Raw genomic sequence first — 14804 nt, 5'->3', positions numbered from 1 at the left:
GCAGTGGAATTGGGCATCCTGGGGTTTTTTTTCAAGATTTTATTTATTTATTTGACAGAGAGAGAGATAGCGAGAGAGAGAACACAAGCAGGGGGAGTGGGAGAGGGAGAAGCAGGCTTCCCGCCGAGCAGGGAGCCCGATGCGGGAGTCAATCCCAGGACCCTGGGATCATGACCTGAGCTGAAGGCGGACGCTTAACAACTGAGCCACCCAGGCGCCCTGGAATTGGGCATCCTTGTCATGTTACTGGTGGTAGGGGGAAAGCTCTCCATCTTTCACCCCTGAGTAGGATATAAGCTATGGAGTTTTCCTAAGAATCATTTTTCATGTTGAGCAAATTCCCTTCTACTTGTAGTTTGCTGAGTGTTTTTATCATCAAAGGGTGTTAAATTTAGATTTTTGCCAAATGCCTTTTCTGTGTCAATTCAGATGATCAGGTAGGCTTTTTCCTTTGTTCTATTTTTTTTTTTAAGATTTTATTTATTTATTTGACAGAGAGAGCGAGAGAGGGAACACAAGCAGGGGGAGTGGGAGAGGGAGAAGCAGGTTTCCTGCCGAGCAGGGAGCCCAATGTGGGACTTGATCCCAGGACCCTGGGATCATGACCTGAGCTGAAGGCAGACACTTAACGACTGAGCCACCCAGGCGCCCCCTTTGTTCTATTAATATGGTGTATTACACTACTTTACTTTCGTATGCTGAAGTACTCTTACATCCCTGGGCTAAATCCCACTTGTCATGGTGTTTAATCTCTTGATCATGCTGCTGGATTCAGTTTGCTCACTATTTTGTGAGGCCATCCAAAACTCTGCCTTAGCCTTTACCTACACTGCTGTGTGGAGACCAAGATTTGGTAAAAGGACCCACTTACTTTGAAAAACTGCAATTTGCCACCTATTTTTAGTTTCTTTCTTTGACAGAGAGAAAGAGCGAGCGCCCGTGCACAAGCAGGGGGTACGGCAGAGAGAGAATCAGACTCCCCGCTGAGCAGGGAGCCCAATGTGGGACTTGATCCACACTTGCGCCACCCAGGCGCCCCTGCCATCTTTTTAGTTTCTAATTTAAGTCTTTCTTGGTGTTTGGGAAGATGGTTAATACTATGAAGTGATCTCTGATAAAATCAGTTCTTACTGAGAAGAAATTCAGTCTTAAATTGGACAGGGAGCAGACAAGCTATCTGTTTTTTTATCCTTTAATTGTGATTGTGACCTCAAAATATAATTTAATAAATTTAAAAAACAGGTATTATTAACACATCCTTGATCAAACATCCTTAACACTACAAAAGAATCTTGTATTCCTTATGGTCTCCCCTCCTCCTGCTCAAGAAGATGGTGGTACCCTAGGGCTCTATTTCTAACTCAAAAGCAGCAGCAAGAGGATTCAGAGTATATATTGTTTCACTATCTCTGATTTCCAGTCAGGAGCTTGTAGCAGGGACATCCACAACTCCTAGCAATGTTTAGGCTCCTAAAATATCACTTTTCCTGACACACTTGCAAGGCAGGGTTCTGTGCTTCTACATTAAGAGAAAACTAGTTATTGCTCGGCAAAGAAAAAGACAACCAGCTAATAGAAGTTTCAAGTTTTGTATGATCTGTACCTATGTGAAATATTCTCAGCAATAACAGCTGAGTATAATCACTACGTTAAACAAGAGTTCACATATAAGATTTCAATAAATTGGAGGACATACATATACAATGTAACAAACTTCTAATTAACAGAAAAGCTGTTATCTTTCTAAACAGACAATAATGACAATGCACCTTTTGAGAACCCAAGTTCTGCTCCCCATATCTGTCCTCCATCTGACCCACTAGGAACATTATCCAACAGAAATATAATATAAGCCACATAAGCCAATTAAAATTTTCTAGCCAGAGCGCCTGGGTGGCTCAGTCGGTTAAGTGTCTGCCTTCGGCTCAGGTCATGATCCCAGGGTCCTGGGATCGAGCCCCCACGTTGGGCTCCCTGCTCGGCGGGGAGCCTGCTTCTCTGCCCCTCCCCCTGCTCCTGTGTGAGTGCACATGCGTGCGTTTGCGCGCACTCTCTCTCTCTCAAATAAATAAGTAAAATCTTTTAAAAAATAAATACATAAAATTTTTTAGCCAGCCAAGCTTAAAAAAAAAAAAAAGGTCATATTAATTCTATTTAACCCAATGCAGCAAAACAAACAAAAAAAACCCCCAAAATTTCAACATCAATATAAAAAATTATTAACAAGGTATTTTATATTCCTTCTGTGTACTAAGTTTTTGAAATCTAATGTGTATTTTACACTTACAGCTTATCTCATTTCAAACTAGTCACATTTCAAGTGCTTGATAGCCAGACACATGTGGCTTGTGTTATCAGACTGTTTGACAAGGAGTTAAAACTCACAGCTCCAATACCCAACTTCTGGGAATGTAAATTAGTACACCAATTTAGAAAACTATTTAGTTCTATCTGTAAAACGGAAAATAGGCGTACCTCATAAACCAGGAATTCTACCCTTACATGTAGGATTCTATTCCAACCCAGCAGAAATTATGCATGCCCCAGAAGACATTTACAAGAATGCTAACAGCAGCATGACTGCACTATCTGTAACAATAAAATGCTGGAAACTATTGAGGAGTCCACCAGTTCTAAATGAATAAGTAAGTGACCGAGTAATTACACAACAGACTACCATGCCAGCAATGCGAATGAACAAACCACGACACGCAAGAACTCGGATGACTCTCGCAAACCTATTATTGAGCAAGAGAAGCCAGACATGAAGGCCTACATGCTTCTGACTACATTTATTAAAACTCAGAAAACCAGGCAAAATGTGGAAAGGTCAGAACAGTGGTTACCCCTAAGGGGCAGGTAATGACTTGAAAGAAGTGTTTGCTAAGGTTGTTTGTTGATCTGGGTGCTGATCGCAGGGATGTGTCTCCTTTGCGAAAATTCAGCTCCATGCACTCATAATTCCTGTCCTTTCCTTAGATCTATTTGTGCCCTTACATTATACTTCAAGATGAAAGTTACTATAAAAACAAGACAAAACTCTAATAGCTCCAGATGTACATTATATAAAGAATCAAACTGCTCCATAACTGGTGAACATTTTTCAAAATATCTTCTGATTGACTTCAGGATTTTCCAAAAACACTGAACTCTTAGAAAAGTAACAAGATGGCAACCATACCATTCTTGTGGTTTCGCCCAACCAGGAATGAACTTTCTTTCCAGGTCTGGGTTCCCACCACATGGACTCTGACCACAAGCCTAAAAAGATAGTATGTTGCTACCTGACTCCATCACACACTTTTTTCTAAGCTACAGAAGAACCTTCTGGTTTTAAAAACATCAATATGGAAGCAAACCTTTCCTTGACTAAATATTTACTACCCTCTCAATATGCAAACCATGCTTCTTTATTGAAATGTCTTTCTTCTTCTTCTTCTTTTTTTTTAAAGATTTTATTTATTCATTTGACAGAGAGAGACACAGTGAGAGAAGGAACACAAGCAGGGAGAGTGGGAGAGGGAGAAGCAGGCTTCCTGCCGAGCAAGGAGCCCGATGTGGGGCTCGATCCCAGGACCCTGGGATCACAACCTGAGCCGAAGGCAGACGCTTAACGACTGAGCCACCCAGACACCCCTGTCTTTCTTCCTTTTGAAATCAGAACGAAATAAGGCCTTTTTCCACAGATCCCCAGTGACCACTCTTTCAGACACTCCAGCTCTCCAATTTGGTCAACCTTAACTTAAACCCTTGGATTCTTAAGCTGATGATCTAAGGAGTCTGCTTCTAGTACAGCGTCCCAGGGACATGAGTAATTTGGTTTGCCCAGTTGAGATGCTGCTCTTCCACCCTGGGTAAGAGGCCAAAACCCACTGGAACAGAGCTCTAGCCTGTAACTCAGAAATACTATGAGAGCTAAAAAAGAATCAAGGGGCGCCTGGGTGGCTCAGTCAGTCAAGCGTCTGCCTTCGGCCCAGGTCATGATCCCAGGGTCCCGGAAAGAAGTCTCGAGTTGGGCTCCCTGCTCCTCTGGGAGGCTGCTTCTCCCTCTCCTTCTGCCCCTTCCCCTTGCTTGCTCACTCGCTCTCTCTCAAAATAAGTGAATAAAATCTTTAAAAAAATAAATAAATGAAATAAAAAAGAATCAAACCTTGCTTTGGCCAGTAAGAACTAAATTCTAGCCACTGCCTACTTTTCTCTGTAGTGTGTCCCTGAATCATCAAACACCTCAGGTAACGAACAAGAGTAGGCCTGGCCCACTTCCACTTGAATACATTAGTTCATGTGATTTGTAACAGTGACTCTAAACCTTTAATGTAAGCAGAAACCACGTGGAGATCTTGTTAAAAATGCAGATTCTGAACTAGTATGTCTGGGGTGGGGTTCCAACTCTGCATTTCAAACAAGCTCTTAGGTGACTGCTGCTGCTGGTCTGAGGACTCAGCTTTGAGAATTAAAGACCTAGGAAACAGAGGTGGAACACGTATCATGCCTTCCTTGGGCATGATCAGAGCCACTGTATGTCTGGTCCATTGGCAGGTAGAGTTGTTATTGATAAATTCAGGTGAGCTCATCTGAATATCAGAGAAGCACCACTAAGAAAGCAACTGTCCTGCTCCCAATGAACAACTCCTTTAGTGGCAAAAGTTTGGACAAATAAAACCTAAAGTAAAAAGTAGGGATAACGTATAAGGAAGTAGGGGAGGAACATAGAGAAGAGGCTCCAAATGAGAAAAGCCATCTGGGGATCAGTCGTCATGTGTTCACTTGGAACGCAAGACTTACGGGAGTGAGAACTACTGTTATTTCTAAAAAAAAAGGGACCCCAGTCGAGAAAGAAACAAGCACTAATCCCTCATTTACTAACCACCATGACCTGAAGAAATAACAACAGATTACACTTTTGAGATTCTTAAGGTAAAAAAAATAAAACAACAGAAAACCCATTATTCCGACTCACCTTATAAGAGCAAGCAAATTGTCAAGAAGTTTCAGGATCTGTTCTGTGCAGGGGTTACGGAAGATTGGATTTCCACTGGGCGTATAACCCACCACGAATCCCCCAGCTTTGGCCTCTTCTAGGTCAGTAGGCCAGCAAGTTCGTTTCACAACACCCAGAATGCTATATACACAAAAGCTCATCTACAGAAAAACGTAGAATAAAAGGTAAACATAAAGAGGAAGAAAAATCAAAAGTGTTATTACACATACGCAAGGTTACAGCAAATATGATACCACAGGCCAGAGAGAAGGAAAAGACCCCGCCCCATCCTGTTCCTTCTTTTAGGGTCAGTCTAAGAGGGGTCCTTTCATTGCCATCTTCAGCACCAGGGGTAGGCTCTTGAAGTTTCCTTTACATGAGGCTGTCCTTCCAAGGGCTGCAGTGACCCTCTTGAAGGATCCCAATGAAAAGGTGGCCTGGATGCTGCTTCACAACCAAATGCTTAGACCGCCAACATTTCATCTTGTTTTTGGCTGACCTTGGACCCTCCAGCTTGGGCCTTGACACTTCTTGTCCTAATCCTCACTCATGGTACTCTCAACCAGCCTACTCCCCGCCAGGTTAATCAGTAAGACTTCTGCCATACTGGAGCCAGGAAGAATACTTATTTAAATAGCACAGAACTGAAGAATCTCAGGTTTACAAGTTAGACCACCTTTAGGACACTACATGCCAGACAGCCGTGGCAGGAAGGACGCACACTGCTGACCCAATTCCTCATTATACCTTCAGTCTTCAGAGCTATTTAGGGATCCTTAAAGCCAAAATAATGACTTCGAAAAGACCATCTGCTCTGCTGTGGGAACTAACGCAAGAACTCAAGACTAAAGAAAAGAAAGGAGAGACTTAGGGAAGTGGAGACTCCCAGACTCCTCACGCACGCAGGAAAAACGTAAAGCTGTAAGAGATCTACCGATGGTAACACCCTCCTCCTACCTGTGGCCACTGCAGCGCCCCATTCCCAGGAGAGGCTTACTCACTCGTGCGCGGTTTAGACCACAGGGATCCTCCGGGCCTGGGTCACAGCTCTTCCGATCGGCACCCACATAGGCAATAAAAGCATCAACATCTGACAGCACTCTGAAGGTTGGAGTGGGAAAGACGAGTCATACCATGATTCGAAGCACAGACGGTTTCTTCCACAAAAGCTAATAAGCTATGGTTATTTGGCCCCAAAGAGCACTCGTTACGGTGAGAGGAATTTAATCATACTGTCTGCTATCATTTGAAGGCTGAAACTTCTCTTCCCACTTCTGAAATGTCATTAGCAAAAAGGACTAGAGAGCAGGCTGGAGAATGCTATATAAACGTCATTAGCAAAAGGGACTGGAGAGCAGGCTGGAGAATGCTACATGGGCACAGTGAGTGTGTGGCCCCTCCTGGCTGTTCTCATGTCTCTATGTGGGCTGGTGCTACAATACAGACACTGCAGGCACTCTGTGGCCTCCCAACCATACTGACCATCTTTACTCATTTCTTCCCTCTCCCTACACCTCGGACCGCAAGATGATAGTCTCAGCAATTAGAATAAAAGACTGCTTTTGGAGAACTTCAGATGTCACCGATGGGGCCATCACACTGTGATATCCTTACACTGCCACCCGGGGCACAGCTCTTCAAATACAGAAGGGGTGCCCGGGTGCAGTGAGGGTCTGGCGCAAAGGCTCTCCTCTAACCTGTGCATGTCTTCAGAAAGCCAGATGCTGGCCACTGGTGCCATCAGCTCCTCTAGGAACACCTTCTGACGCTCGTAGTTCTTGAATTGGTTGCTAATGAGAACCAGGGCTTCCATGAGGGCACACTTCTCCATTTGTGTCAAGAGTAACTCATTGGAGAGGAGTTGCTTCACATGGTTATAAAGCATGTCAAAATTGGGCTGCAGATTACAAAGAAAAAAACCCAAAGGTGGTGAAGGTCTGATTTTTAAGGAGAGGTGGGTCACTCAAGGAAGGTGGAGAGAGAATCAAGGCATTCCTAGGAAGGTCAGGCCTATAAGACTGTCACTTAAGTAATTTAGTTATAACATTGTTCTTTTGCCTGAACAAGTAAGGCAATTTAGGCAGAAGGTGGTTCTTGTCTCGGGTGTTTGGGTAATTGTACTTTCCCATGCTACAGCTGTGAAAACAATAGGTCTTTTTTTCTACTTCTATTTTATAGTATATCCACAGACAAAGATTAGTTTATATATGTCAGGGAGACACGTAACTGCTCTGTATTCAGAGAAGAAATTTTTGGCTAATTTCTATCTGGAATAGTGCTAAATTTCCTATAGAAACCCTCCAAAAAAGGTTGGGATTTGCATCTGGCTTCTCTCAAGATTAGGCACACCATTTGGCAGTAAACATCAAATAGGAAAGATGTGTACACTGACAGGAAAAACTTGGCCATCTACATGGAAAAGAACTACTCATTTTGAGGGAATATATTTGCATTTTTAATTCCACTACTAAGTAGGAGAGGAAGAAGGCACCAACTCAAGAATGCTTATTTGAAGCAAAGCTACAGTTCCTAGTTTTCTATTTACTTGAGGTATAATTAGGGCTGGATTTACAGAGGAATGTAACTAAACTCGACAGGTCTCAGTGGCTACTTGGTTGGAGGCCAGCAGCTTACCAGTACGAGCTGGGGGTAGTCACGACAAGTCTTGATGATGGACGAACAGGCGTGTCTCCTCACATTTCTCACTGCCCGGGTTCTGGGGGCCTGGGAAGACATAGTCAACAAACCTGGAGCCACTTTTAATAAAACTTACAGATGCTGCATAGAACACATAAAATACTTCCTTCAGAGGCAAATTCACAATTTTCACAATGTGGGAGTTTAATGGAGTGACATTTATAGTCACCATGAATCCACATGTTCACTGTTTTCGCCTTAGAATATCTCTGGTACAAAACACTGTAACATATGACCATCTCCTGCTGTTACTAACCCCTTCTACCTATAAAAAAAAAATCTAGACTTAGGTGTTACGCATTTGTACTTTTGCTCTCCAGAAGTTAGGATTTGTTGGTTGATTTAATGGTCTTACCTTACTTTCTTCAACAGTTTCAAAAGTGACAGATGAAAATAGCTAAGGGTAAGAAAGAAAAGGTCACTCATCAGGACCAAATGCAGAAAATGCTTTTAAATAGTAGTGTGCATCAAGTTTCCAACAAAATCTCGAAAGTATAAACAATATACTAATGAAAGGGTTTTCAATTGGTGTTACGAAGTTTCAGATGCTCATTTTCTCAGAGAACTCTACAAGAGGCTTGAGATTCACAACTTTACCATCAAACATTTTACAAAGGCAGAGGTCACAGAATCCCCGAACAATCCAAGCCATCAGCCAAACACTCAGCCATGGCGATACCCTCTCTGGTTCCACTGTGTCACTTCTCACGCACTTTTTTACCTAATACAGCGTGACTACTGTGCTAGTCACCAGGATAGAATTATACTCTTAACAAAGGTCTAATCAAGAAACCCAATGGAGGGACGCCTGGGTGGCTCAGTTGGTTAAGCGTCTGCCTTCAGCTCAGGTCATGATCTCAGGGTCCTGGGATCGAGCCCCTCGTTGAGCTCCCTGCTAAGTCTGCTTCTCCCTCCCTCTGCCCCTCCCCCCCGTGCACTCTTTCTCTCATAAATAAAATCTTAAAAAAAAAAAAAGAAAGAAACCCAATAGATATTCCCCAGTTCTTAGAGAATTTCTGTTGCAACAAATGAGTCTACCTTTTTGAAGTTCTACCGACCTCTGTAACACAACATTTTCTCATTTCTCTGGCTCTATCTTTATTCTTCTTTGGGGAAGTCTCATTCTTTGCCCCTCGCTCCCATGATAATCCCCAGGGTTCCCTGCTTGAGCCACATGTCTAACTCTACATACACATCACCCTCTTTCCTAGGGCTTCGACTCTGCTCTAGGCACTTCTATGATGATGCCACCTTAATACTGTAATTTTCCAGACTCTAGACCTTTAACCTCAAATAGCCAATTTATTGTAAGTATCTTCTCGTAGATGTTCTACATATACTTCAAATGTAGTATTCCCAAACTGAACTCATCCCTCCCTCCTCATTCTTACTGATTCCACTATTCTCACTCAGGTAGTTTTCTACTACTCACCTAAACTGGAAACCCAAAAACCGTCCACACTAACCATTCCTCTTACAAATCCCCTTTGAATAAACTGAGAGCACACTGATACCCTCTTTAGGTATTCTTTTCCACTTCTCAGGATACTCGTCTATTAATTATAATGCCACATGGGTACAACAACTGTTTATGTAATTTTATTTCCAAACAGAACGCCTGAGGGTTAAGTAAGGCTGATCCACAGTAAGTACTGAATAGGTGATGAATGAATAAATGACTGTTTATCAGCTTGTCTCAAAAACTCTCAAAAACAATCACAAAAAATAATTAGTTCAAAAATACTCAAAGTTTACAAAGGAGATGGAATTTACCTTAGAGAAGACCTGGGGCAGGAACTCTGGTCTGTAGGTGACAAATGGAAAGAGTGCTGAGACATTAGTGAGGACACAGGACAGGATGAGAGGATCCTTGGTGTCAAAGTTCAGGACCATTTGCAACAGCTCTATTCCATCATTAACAGGAACTGCCTGAAATACAGACAATGAAAAAGGATGCTGACATGGCTGATGAGCACTTTCAGTAAAACTTCCTTTAGGATATGGTTTATAAATATGCAATATGGTTGCCACACATGGTTTTTTTTTTTTTTAAAGATTTATTATTTATTTATTTGAAAGAGAGAGAATGAGAGAGACAGCACATGAGAGTGAGGAGGGTCAGAGGGAGAAGCAGACTCCCCGCTGAGCAGGGAGCCTGATGTGGGACTCGATCCCGGGACTCCAGGATCATGACCTGAGCCGAAGGCAGACACTCAACCAACTGAGCCACCCAGGCGCCCGCCATATATGGTTTTATATACTGTGTTTTTATTAATTTATAAAGAAGAAAATCTTATTGTGAAATATTCCAGACCTTTAGAAAGGTGTAATACTTAAATCTCCATGTGACCACTTTGAGATGTACAATGTTACCAACAGAGTGGTTGCTTTGTGTATGTACCCTCCTCTTCAGACCTAGAGGTGGCCACTATCCTGAATTTGATGCTCACAATTTCAAGGACTCCATCATTTCTGTATACTTCTGCCACATATGTACATATTCCCGATTACACAGAATTGTGTATGTTTATTTTTGTAGCTTGCTGTTTGGGGTCACCATCATGGTTATGAGACTCATACTTATTCATAGTATATCCTAGTTCCCCTTCACTGCTCTATAAACATATTATCATCTATTCTGTACAATCTACAGAAGGTTATTAAGTTTTTTCACTGGCTCAACACATAAGGATTTTATAGAATGTTGGTTGCTCAGTGCATATGCAGGGGTTTCTTCAGAGTACAGACTTAGAAGTGAAGTTGCTGGGTTATAAGGCTAAGCATCTTCAACTAGATGTTGTCAAATTAGTCTCCCAAGTTGTGACATCAATTGTACTCAAAAAGCACTGTTTAGGAAATACAAGTTTTTTACAGTAAGACTATTAATCCCATCATATTTATTGCAAATACTTTTCCAAGTTTGCCTTTCAAAGTTTATTTTATGATATGTTTTTAAAAAAAGTAGTTAAACCCATTCACTTTTTTGTGATTACTTCCATTGTTTTTAGACATAGGGACCTTTCCTCAGTTAATTTTCTCTAATGCTATTTATTAAATGATCCAATCCTTCTCGATTTCTTTGGATGCTTATATATGCTCCAGGTTGTTTCTGGGCTATTTTGTCCCGATAAGCTGCATCTGATGTCAGTACCACACTGCCTATAAAAATATCGTAGCTTCATATCTTGCTATCTGAGGCAAATCAATCCTCATCTTCTTCAAAATGTGATTTCTTTCCCTCTCCAAAGCTATTCCCTGTATTAATCCATTGTTAAAGTAAGTCTTCCGGAAATATAAGCTAGCAGCTCAGCTAATGCCACTACAAATGAGAGAAATGGGTTTTCAAAAAACTCTTAGTGGGAGCCTAGGTGGTTCAGTCGGTTAAGTGTCTGACTTCAGCGCAGGTCATGATCTCAGGGTCCTGGGATCAAGCTCCATGTTGGGCTCCCTGCTCATTGGAGACTCTGCTTGTCCCTCTGCCCCTCCCCCAACTTGTGCTCCCTCTCTCTCTTTCTCTCAAATAAATAAAATCTTAAGGGATGCCTGGGTGGCTCAGTTGGTTAAGTGTCTGCCTTTGGCTCAGGTCATGATCCCAAGGTCCTAGGATTGAGCCCTACATCGGGCTCCCTGCTCAGCAGGGAGCCTGCTTCTCTCTCTTCCCCTCTGTGTGCCTTCTTTCTTTCTCAAATAAATAAATAACATCTTAAAAACAAAACAAAACAAGGGCGCCTGGGTGGCTCAGATGGTTAAGCATCTGCCTTCGGCTCAGGTCATGATCCCAGGGTCCTGGGATCGAGTCCCGCATCGGGCTCCCTGCTCCTTGGGAGCCTGCTTCTCCCTCTGCCTCTCTCTCGCTCTCTCTCTCTCTGTGTCTCTCATGAATAAATAAATAAAATCTTAAAAAAAAAAAAACTCCAGAACACCTTAAAAAAAAAAAAACAACAAAACAAAACAAAACAAAACAAAACCCTCTTTTAGCCAAAGAACCTCTTGATCAAACTCTTTCACAGGCTACCAGCTGAGCTATTGACAGACCCTGGGTGAGGGTGGGGACTGAGGGTGCCGAGTGAGCAGTGTGCAAGACTGCTGGACTAGACAATACTATGCAGAGTCAGAAACTGAGAGCAGCAAGTGGGAATGTGACAGGCTGAGTTCTGTCACTTGCACACTCCTGGGACATATAAAGTATTACAGCTTCCTTACCAAGTAGTGAATAATTTCATCATATATACATTCACCAAAAACTCACTTCTCTTGATTAGGAATGCTTCATTCTGACCCATTTAAATTTGGTGAAGAGAAATGGTTTGAGAGTCAGAGGTTTACTTTAAGTCACTAACAGAAGCCTAAATACTACAATCTAGGATTCTCCTGAGGAAAAAAGAATTTCGTTCTACTGTTTTTCTCCCACCAATTATTCTGACTCCTACTCAGTTTCTAATTTGCTTTGTCTCCAGCCCACATCTTTCTCTTATATACAATCCAAACTTTTTGTACCTTCTGACCAACTAATATTTTGCATGTTGACCAAATACCATCATATTCAAGGACATATCATACAATCCAGCCTACAACCAACTAGGTACCCTCTACCCCCCACAATACTGCCAGTCCTTTCATATGTTTTAAAGACAAACACCTGACAAATCCTGACCATTTCATTCTCTTGCTTTCTAACAGCATCATATCCAAGTATTTGGATCTATCAAGCTGTCTAACTTAAAAAATGTCAGGAAAAGAAACTCCAGGGCCATTTCCCTTGATTCAGTAAAGGGCTTTCTTGATTAGATAGTCCCACTTAAACCTGAAAAAGGGCTTATTTAGTAAAAAATGCAGGATCCAAGTAGGATTTCCTACCTAAATTTTGGAACAAACTGTGAATACCATCATTTCAAACTCAAATCAATATATAAGCAGATGAAGTTAGTGACTCTAAGATCTAATTTGTTAATATGCCTTTTGTGAGGAAAAGCACTGTATCCCACTTATCTTCAAGGGATTTAGATTTTTCCTACAACTAACCTGGAATATACTAAGATGTAATCACCCTGAAACGAGCGGTCCAATGATTTTAACCCAATTAATTACAGCTCCATCTAGGGTAGATAAGAGAAGGGTAATAGGTCACATGAAGCATACAAAAACAAGACCACTTTATTCAGATTATTCAGGGAAGAGGACACAGATCAGCTAACATGAATATTGGGTCTATGTACCATAAACTGAAAAGGATGCTTAATAATGGGAAACATCTCCAAAGATTTTCCAACTCAAGATTACCACTGCTGTCCTCCCTGCAAAAGTTGTTCTACCTGTGCTTCACTATATGAACAGGCTTATCTTATTATCCGCTTAAAATGAATACTGACCATTGTAGGCTTAGAGTCAGACCTGCAATTTGAACTTGAGTATGTTATTTAACCTCTCTGATTTTCCATTTCCTCCTCTGTGAGACGCATGTCCACAGATTTTCCTATCCCTCTGTCAGTTTTAAAAAGATCAAAATCGGGGTGCCTGGGTGGCTCAGTTGGTTGAGCGTCTGCCTTCGGCTCAGGTCATGATCCCAGGGTCCTGGGATTGAGCCCACATCGGGCTCCTTGCTCAGCAGGGAGCCTGCTCTCCCTCTCCCACTCCCCCTGCTTGTGTTCCCTCTCTCGCTGTGTATCTCTCTCCGTCAAATAAATAAATAAAATCTTAAAAAAAAAAAAAGATCAAAATCATTATGCAATGAGTATAGGAAACAGTTACTTACTTCTTTATCTAGTGTCCGAAACATCTGGTTGACCACACTTTCCAAAAAAAAAGTCATGGCTTCCCACTGCACGAATGAAGATGAGAAGATGGAGCAGAGGCTGCCTTCTCCAGTTCCAGCTGCAGGAGAACAGGGTTTTAAAACACAAACATAAACACACACACACACACACAACTGCAGGATCACAGAAGATACAGAGACAATGGGGACTTAGTGGGGACTCAGAGATCACTTAAGTTCACAGTTGAAGGACTAGGATAAACTAATCCCTCTCAGCCTGAGGGAAAGAAAAGAACTAAAAGTAGATGAGGGGCCTATGCTGCCTCTACCTCTAACAATGAGCCATCAGAATTCCCTCTGTGAGTCCTACCTGTAAAACGATTCTGAATATTGAATGAGAATACACACGTAAGCATCAAGAAACACAAGCAATTGATAAATATCAATTAATCTCCCCCTTCCTCTCCTTTATAACCTGTCCATGAAAATCTAAATAATTAAGATATTTGAGACCATAAAGAATCCTTTCAAAAAAAAACAGAAACAAAACCTGACATAAGATAACAAAATGCTACTTCATATCCAGTAGCCTCATGACAACTGCAAGTTCTAGAGAACTGTGCCACCCTCCAAGTTCGTAAGTATCAGCAAAGCCCATCACTCAAACAGCAAGGCACAAGCAAAAGGATTTATAAATTACTTTTCTTCCTTCCATATAGTGCTCCTATTTACTAGCTTTACCTTGGTGCAACATATGTGGGCCTCCACAAACATTCAAATTACCAGATACCATGGACCTTTAGAGTCAGTTATGAATACCCAAAACAAAATGTTAAATCCTATGAATGCCAAGTAACTAGTGTAGCTGGTAACTGACCATAAATATGGAGCCTTTCTAAAGGAGTGACTTATACCTTCTCCTGTTTTATTAAATCCTGTCACCCACAGCATGCATTAATTAATAAGCCAATAGACAGATGCAGTACAGAGAAGTTACCTGGCTTATGCATTTGGTACAGAAGTGTTATTTTGATTTTGTACAAAGCAGCATTTCCAAAGGCTTTGAGGTGGCTGAGTGAAAGAGAAAGTCCCTGTAGTGCTCCTATTATGCCTGACTTGTTAACAAGGCATTCTTTCTAAGTTTAGGAGTGGTTCTATGCGAGAATTTGGTAGAAAAGCTTTAAAAAGTCTAGACATGCAATTTGATAAGATGGTGCCAACAGTGAAGTAATATAATCAACAATGAGCAACTGGTTCATTCTGTTAGGGAAGAAAAATGAGGGCAAGACTGACAGGGACATGATTTTACCCCAATTTAAACAGATCATTTTCTAATGCTTATTAGCATGCTGTTCTGAAGTGTGGCTTACAAGG

At 41.7% G+C, this 14804-nt stretch overlaps 1 protein-coding gene across 3 annotated transcripts in view; it reads right to left on the bottom strand.

Annotated features, from left to right (window-relative positions):
- XPO5 (exportin 5) overlaps positions 1–14804 on the bottom strand; it is a 52391-nt gene that overhangs the window by 19410 nt on the left and 18177 nt on the right. For all 3 annotated transcript variants that reach the window (XM_027600996.1, XM_027600997.1, XM_027600998.1), the window contains 7 exons: positions 13431–13549; positions 9452–9607; positions 8034–8075; positions 7616–7705; positions 6679–6878; positions 5983–6082; positions 4961–5142 (listed from right to left, as the gene is read on the bottom strand). In XM_027600996.1, the coding sequence (XP_027456797.1) occupies positions 4961–5142; positions 5983–6082; positions 6679–6878; positions 7616–7705; positions 8034–8075; positions 9452–9607; positions 13431–13549 (889 nt within the window). The remainder of the gene's footprint in view (positions 1–4960; positions 5143–5982; positions 6083–6678; positions 6879–7615; positions 7706–8033; positions 8076–9451; positions 9608–13430; positions 13550–14804) is intronic.

Source organism: Zalophus californianus, chromosome 7 (genome assembly GCF_009762305.2).
Source record: "Zalophus californianus isolate mZalCal1 chromosome 7, mZalCal1.pri.v2, whole genome shotgun sequence".
Taxonomy (NCBI): domain Eukaryota; kingdom Metazoa; phylum Chordata; class Mammalia; order Carnivora; family Otariidae; genus Zalophus; species Zalophus californianus.
The sequence above is the reverse complement of the archived record's forward strand: the minus strand, read 5'-3'. Positions and strand labels throughout refer to the sequence as shown.